The following is a 7,731-nucleotide window of genomic DNA, read 5'->3' as shown; positions in this document are numbered from 1 at the left end:
CTGCCAAGGCTAACGGCGTGAGTCTGACCCTCCGGAACCCACGCTCACTGCCAAGGCTAACGGCGTGAGTCTGACCCTCCGGAACCCACGTGTGGGTGTCGTCTTCTGACCTCCACGCATGAGCAGTGGCAGGACTGCACAGGAGCGCATGCACTAAATAGCTTTTTAAGAAAATAGATTGTAGGGTGCTGGAGAGATGGCTCAGCAGTACTGCCTGCTCTTCCAGAGGACCTGGGTTCAATTCCCAGCACCTGGATGGCAGCTCACACTTCTCTGTAACTCCAAGATCTGACCCCCTCACACAGATACACATGAATGCAAAATACAATGTACATAATATACAAAAATAAGCCTGGCCGTAGTGGCACATGCTTTTAATCTCAGCACCGGGGAAGCAGAGGCAGGTGGATCTCTGTGAGTTTGAGGTCAGCCTGGTCTACAGAGCTAGTTTCAGGATTGGCTCCAAAGCTACATAGAGAAACCCTGTCTCAAAAAACCAAAATAAAATAATAAATCATTTTTAAAAAAATAGATTACAGATAAATTGATTGATTGATTCACACTTTACACCTTTGGTTGCTAACTTAAATTTCACAAATAGCAAGGCAGTGGTGGCGAAAGCCTTTAATCCCCAGCACTCAAGAGGCAGAAGCAGTTGGCTTTCTATGAGTTCAAGGCCAGCCTGGTCTATGAGTTCAGGACAGCCAAGGCTATACAGAGAAACCCTGTCTTGAAGAACAAAAACAAAACAAACAAACAAAGCCAATACAAATGCTTCATCCTTTGCTGGTTGGATGTAGAGTTGAGTTAGCCAATCAGAACCCCGTTTTGCCTTTAACCGCAATGTATCACTCAAGAATTCTAGCTTAAGTTTCTTTACAGAGAATAAAATTACAGATGTGTGTGAGTTTATCCTCCTTCTGTTATGCTGGACAGTGTTGATACGATTGCATGCTCGCGTTTACCATCGAGGGTTTTTTGAAGCACTACCTCAACTTAGTATGTTTTGTGGCTTTGTGTGTGTGTTAGCATTTATTTATTTGTGTGTATGTATGCCATGTCCGTAAATGAATATCCAGGGAGGAAGGCTTTGGATTACAGAAGGTTATGAGGAAGCCCACTTGGGTGCTGGGATCTGAACTTGGGTCCTCTAGGAGAATAGCAAGCACTTCTAATTGCTGAGTCATCTCTCCAGCTTTGCAACTTAGTGGTGTGTGTGTGTGTGTGTGTGTGTGTGTGTGTGTGTGTGTGTGTGTGTGTGTGCAGTGCTCACAGGAGCCTCAGGACATCATTACATACCCTCGAGCTGGAACTATAGGTGGTTGTGAGTCGAACCCTGGTTCTCTGCAAGAGCAGAAAGTGTTGTTAACTGCGGAGCCATCTCTCCAGACCCTCAACTTAGTTTTCTGTCCAGAACTCTTTAACTCACATGTCATAAGTTTCTGGGAGGCAGATGGCATCATTTCAGCTCAAGTAGATGAAAAAATGGATCTCACCTAGAATTCAGCTCAGCAGGTGAAAACTGAACCGCATGAAGAAAGTAGCTTAGTGGAAGCGTGGGGTGGTCTAGTGAGTTCAGTGAAGGGCAGCAAGCGGCCTCCATACGCTGAGCACACAGGGGTTTTTGTGTCTAGTATAGCGTCTGGACATTACGTAATTCCTCATGACTTCGCGTGTCACTGTTAAAGGAGTGAATGCTGCAGCACCTGGCTATGGAGTCTATGGAGGAATGTGGCCATGACAGTGAGAAGTCCCATGAAGAGCTCCCCTCCCCGGCAGCCAGCAGCCCCCACTCCCACCCAGCTGGAATAACAGGCACCAAAATGTACTTCTCCAGGGCGCTCTTCTCCAGCCTTTCGGCTTCCTTCTTCTGCCATGCTTTGTGTTTCTTGACACGAGTTTCCCACAAGGATCTGATGACAGAAATGTCAAACACGACCACTTTGTGTCCCATTTGGGGAGCAGCATAAAGTTACCTATAAAAAAATACATATGTCAGTTTCATATGCACATAGACCGGGTTTGTGGAACACACGCGCACAAGCCAGGCCTGGTGGCACACATCCTTAATCCCAGCACTTGGGAGGCAGAGGCAGGCGGCTCTCTGTGTTCGAGGCCAGCCTGGTCTACAGGGTGAATTCCAGGACAGCCAGAGCTACACAAGAGTAACCCTGTGTCAAACAAACAAAAAAAAAAGGGGGGGGGGCATGGGTATGTGTAGGTTCTCAAGGAGGCTTTGGATTGCCCTGGAGCCAAAGTTACAGCTGGTTGTGAGTCACCTGATATGGGCACTGGAAACCAAACTCAGATCCTCTATAGAAATACAATTCCTCTATAGAAATAATTGAATTATTGATTGGCTGTGGTAAGACTGGGCACCTTAGTCACCTCTGTTTTTTATTGTGTGACAGGTGCAGGGAGATGTTACAAAGACAAAGGAGGAAGGATCTACTTTTCAAGAAACAGAAACTTACTTCTGGGGGCAAAAAAAAAAACCATTAAAAACAATATCAACATAAAACCCTTATGATGTTTGGGTCCATGATTCAACAGCAACTCCCCAAAACTTGTCCTCTGACTTCAAACTCATGGCATGGCACATGTGTAACCTGTACACACACACACACACACAGAGAGAGAGAGAGAGAGAGAGAGAGAGAGAACAACAAAAATAATAATAAACAACATCTTAAATTAAAATAAAAACTCTTTTAAAGTCAACCAAAATGCCCATGTAAAGCTGACTGCATCTACAGAGTGAGAAGCTGGGGGGAGTTTACCAGGGTGGAGATGCAGGGTGGGTGAGGGATGACGCAGGAAGATTTTTAAACTTTATTATTCTTATGTGTATGAGTGTTTTGTATCTACATCTAAGCATCATGTGCCTGTAGTGCCCACGGAAGCCAGAAAACACCTTCCACACTTCCCTATCAGGGAGAATATCAAAACATCTGCAAGCTGGGATATATTTTGGCTCAGCATTTGAGTCAGAGAACCAGATGTGTGGGGCTGAACCAACTGCCATGGAGCCACGAGAAGAGGGGAGCCCCGCAGAGAGAGAGGCGAACTGGCAAGCTGGGGTGAGAGCGGTGTTGGAAGTGACGGGGACACAACCATCAATGCAGATTTAGTTGACAAACTTTCCATGCCCCCCCCCCCAGTTATGTCAGAATCTCTTGACAAAAGCACCGGCTCCCAGGAGCCAGAGGGCATGACTGGAAAAATGTGTCCCCTGGCACCAGAGCTCTGGTCGCCACTCAGTAGTCATACGCCTGTGGAGAGGAAGGGAACATTCAGGTCATCTAGCCTCTTCCTTGTCAACTGATGAACTGGGCTGTCTAGAGCTTAGGGGGCTGGAGGTGTGGAGTGGGTACCAAGTTAACAGCTCAGAGCATCACGCGAAATATCTGGAGGGAGCTTGGAGGAGACCCAACACAGGCTCCCTACTGAGGACACATAACTTGATATCCCCTTTGTGGGTTAGAGAGAGAGAGGCAAGGGAGAAGCGGGAGAGGGAAAGCAGGGGCCAGGGAACACGTGAATGCTACGGAGAGATGGACCTGGTTCCCGGTGACCCTCTGGCTGAATGAAGATATGCTAAAGAGATACTGGGGCTCTTCCCTTTGACTACCATACCCCTGAGACAGTTGACGCTCTCCCTACAACTGGAACTTCCTCCAATAATCTCATGCTGAGAGAAAAAAAAAAGGCTGAAATCTGGTCCAGCCTTCTTTTGTATCTCGAAGAGGAGGAACTTGTATCTCAGAAAATTTCACACGGTTCTGACATCTGGTCAAATCACATTGCAGCAGAGATGAGAGCCTAGATGACGGGCAGAATCACATGCGCAGGACGGTTTAGCTGTGCAGCACCTCTTACCGTCTGCGTACACGCCAACCTCACGCCAAGACTGTGAAGATGGAGCTGGGAGGGGAGTCCCTCGGAGCCTCTTTCTGGTTTCCAATATGGCCACACTGAATACAATCCATTTTCTGCTCTGAACTGCTGTCTAACTAGCCCATCAAGGACAGCAGCTGACCCTGGCTTTTTCCGGAGCTAGAGCTCAGGTTCTGCCCGGCAGCCCCCGCTCTTCCTGCCCTTACACCTGAGGAGCCAAGCTCCCAGCCTTCCACGGGCTCCTTCTAGGCGGCTGCTGTCTGGGAAGATGCTCTGTCATCAGCCCAGCTCACTCCAAGAGAATGGCTGCAGCCAATAGGAACTGCTCAGGACCCCAAGGTGCGGGGGTGGGGCTATACTCCATAGCTGGAAGGCAGAGAAGTTTTCTAGAACAGTGTTTGTTTGGGAGTGGGAAGTTAAAATTAAAGTAAGGTCAGAACAGCCACCACTGCTTCTCAGTGGAATTCTAAACTGAATTACAGTTTGTGCTGCCCGATCAGTTTCCCTTGGGACAGTTGATGATTGTTAGGGTAATTTGTTAAACTGGAAGATCAAGTCAGGGGAGACAGAGGGCACAGGAAGGATTAAGAGGACAGGGGCTGAGTCAGACGGCCCAGGCTGGAACCCTGCCTCCTGGCTTGCTGGCCACATAGCCCTGAGGACAGAGCTGCTGGGTTTTCATCTGGATAAAATACAACCGCAGCTCTCAGCTCCCAGGCTTGGTGAGAGAGCACTCGGTGATCCTTGGATCAAGAGCAGCTTAGGATGGGACCTGTAGGGAGGGGATGCCAATTAACTAAAGAAAAGAAATTGGGCCAGATCATTGGTCATCAATTAAGTGTAAGATGTAAACAAGAGGTATGGCTCAGTTAGAGTTCTTGCCATGCAGGGAACCCTGGGCTGCAGGAGACCCTGTTTGAAAACAGCACCCAAACTGACACAAGAGAGGTCCGTGGGCATTAAGGGGCTTTTCCCCACTGGGTTAGCGGGTTCTATGGGGCCGGTGACTGGAGATCGCCCCAGGCCCTGGTGAAGAAGCCAAGAAGCCGCCACACTTGGGCTATTTACATAGCTGGACTATTCTCTTTTAAATCTCCAATCTCTTGGCCGCTCTTGCCCCAACCCCTGCCCCACCCACGCCAGGGGGCGCGCGAAGCTTTGTGAAAGAAAAGACCACTCCCCCAACCCTCCCTCCTTTTAGACGCTTATTTTCCGAGGACCAGAAGAGGGCATAAACAAAGATGATTTATCACTCCCGGACAGTACTTTGGAACTCAATGTTGGGCACCTGGATGGTCCTCTCGAAAGTACCAGGATTCCTGAGGACCTTGTCCAGACAGCCACCCACCTGAGGGCACCCGTGCACCCCACGTGCTTTCTGTCGCCCCGCTCAATTGTGGTTCTTGAACTGAGCACTGGTCAAAGCCTGGTCCTCTCTGTGTGCTTGGATGGTGACTGGCTAGAGCTCTCCGGCACCAGGTGAAGCCGTAAACAGCCGTAAACAGCCAAAACCACAACGCCGGCGTGGTGGCAGGTCCCCCTCGCAAGCAGCCGTGACGCCCCATTCGGCTTCTGCGCAGTCGCAGGACAGGCGCTCACACCTGCTAGCTCGCACCCCTCCGTCTCTGGGACCGAGACCACCGCCACTCACCTTTTCCGTGGTGGGCGGCTGGGTGGGTGCTGATAGTCCCCGGCCACGGCTACCACGGTGTAATCCGCTTTCGATGCTGTTTACACCGACAGAGCAACTCGCCCAGCGGAAGGACTGCCGTGCCTGTGCGCTAACAGGCTATATTTGTAAGCGGATAATATGATCTGGAGGACATGTGCTGATAAACTATCTATCTATTCTATGTGACTCAGCCTAGCAAGAGACAAAACAGATCTGGCCGGGGAGGGCTTGGCACCCGGGCAGAGCAGGCTTACTGAATGAGCCCAGACACCTCCACAGAGGGCCAGCACTTTCCAAATAGGAAAACCTTGGGTGAACACAATTAAACAGGGCCGAGGGGAAAGCATTCTGTGGTCTCAGTACTCTATATACTACGAGCCACACAAGAGACATGATTAGAAAGCCCATAGGAAGGAATCAGGGTTATGTAAACGTTTTTTTGCAATGTTTGAACAATACTCTGAAAGTCTTCATGTTTGTTTGTTGTGTACGTGTGGTTTGTTTGTTTTTGTTTGTTTTTGGGTTTTTGTTGGTTTTTTGTTTGTTTGTTTGTTTGTTTTGTCTGTTTGCTTGGTTGTTCATTGTATGCTTAAACATTTGCTACTGAGAAAATACTCTTACTGATGGCAGACCCTGGAATGACACCCAATAAGTAAAGGAACTCTAGTGTTCTCCCAGGAACCCGTAATAACTACTCACATACCTTGGTTTGAATCTGGAGTCCTGGAGCAGACCCACTGGGGAAGCAGAGAGTCAGGAGGTCAAGGTTGCCCTCGTCTACACTCGGTTCAAGGTCAACCCAGTCCAACTAACACCCCTCAGATAATAGGCAAGGTGAAGAACACAGGAAATCCCAGCTTTCTGGAGGTGGGTGCAAGATCAGCAGGGTCATCCTCCACTATAGATGGAGTTCAAGGCCAACCTGGTCTACTTGAGATACAGTCTCAAAATTCAAAAAACCCTGCAACTGAGGGTGGAGCCTCATGCCCTTTAATCTCAGTTCTTGCCTGGCATGCATGAGGCCCTGGATTTAAGCCCTGACATTACAATAATAACGCTATTTTGAGAATACACTTATACTAAAAATAATTATTTGTCATTGATCTGAAATTTACATCTGAGTGTCCTGTTTTATCTGCCAACCTTTACACCTGAGCTGCCAGCATCTTGCTCAGCTACAGAGCCGGGAGCCATATCTTTAATAAGCTCTACCTGAGGCCAACGTCGCTGGCCAGAGACCACGTGGTGAGAAGCAGGAATTAGCACAGTCTGGTGCACTGAAAGGCAGGACAGCTCCTCACTGCTACAACTGACCACACCCCTGCCCCAGGAGGTCTTAACTCCTGGGTGGGGTCCTAGGATCCCTGTTTTCACCTGATTTGAGGTTACCAGGAGGTACTTGAAAACACAGAATGTGGCCCACGATGGTGGTGCTCACCTTTAATCCCAGCACTCAGAGGCAGAGTCAGAAGTCCCGCTGTGAGTTCAAGGCCAGCCCGGTCTACAGAGTGAGTTCCAGGACAGCCAAGCCTACACTGAGAAACTCTGTCTTGAAAAACCAAAACAAACAAGTCAAAAACCCAAAATGTGGCTACACTTGCGTAAGGAATTGGAGATGCACTAAACTCACTGTACAAGGTGTACAGGCTGCGTCTCTGGGCTGGGCACACTCAAAAAGACCTTCCAAGTTGAGTGTGGCAGTGCACACCTGAAATCCCTCCTCTCAGGAGGTAGAGGTGAAAGAGTCAGAGGTTCAGGGTCCTCCTAGCTATTTTGGAAGTTTGAGCCCAGCCTGGGCTTTATAAGACCCTGCCACACACCTTGCAGCTTCAGAACTCCCAGAGTGCCTTGTAATAATACTCATTTCCCAAATGCTCTGGAGACCACAAACAGTCCAGCATATATACTGATACACAGCTTCCTCATGAACAGCCCTAGCTGGAGTCCAGGAGAACAGCACCTTTTAAGGCAGTGGTTTTCAACCTGTGGGTCAGACGACCCTTTCACAGGGTCACCTAAAACATTAGAAAACACAGATATTTACACCACAATTCATAACAGTAGCAAAATTACAACTACGAAGTAGCAACGAATTAATTTTATGGTGTGTGTGTTGGGGGGGGGGTCACCAGAACATGAGGAACTGTTTTAAAGGGTCATGG

At 48.7% G+C, this 7,731-nt stretch overlaps 1 protein-coding gene across 2 annotated transcripts in view; it reads right to left on the bottom strand.

Annotated features, from left to right (window-relative positions):
* Lrrc2 (leucine rich repeat containing 2) overlaps positions 1–5,365 on the bottom strand; it is a 26,702-nt gene extending 21,337 nt beyond the window's left edge. Inside the window, exons 1-2 of one of the 2 annotated variants that reach the window (XM_026778944.1) lie at positions 5,246–5,365; positions 1,830–1,976 (exon numbers count right to left, since the gene is read on the bottom strand). In XM_026778944.1, coding sequence (XP_026634745.1) covers positions 1,830–1,954 — 125 coding nt within the window. In that variant the 5' untranslated portion in view covers positions 1,955–1,976; positions 5,246–5,365. Of the gene's footprint in view, positions 1–1,829; positions 1,977–3,879; positions 4,125–5,245 lie in introns of those variants that run through there. The other variant, XM_013346484.2, reaches the window with a different exon arrangement.
* Positions 5,366–7,731: the final 2,366 nt, after the last annotated feature.

This window comes from Microtus ochrogaster, chromosome 5 (assembly GCF_000317375.1).
Source record: "Microtus ochrogaster isolate Prairie Vole_2 chromosome 5, MicOch1.0, whole genome shotgun sequence".
Taxonomy (NCBI): domain Eukaryota; kingdom Metazoa; phylum Chordata; class Mammalia; order Rodentia; family Cricetidae; genus Microtus; species Microtus ochrogaster.
Note: the sequence above shows the minus strand (reverse complement) of the source record. Positions and strands in the feature narration are given on the sequence as shown.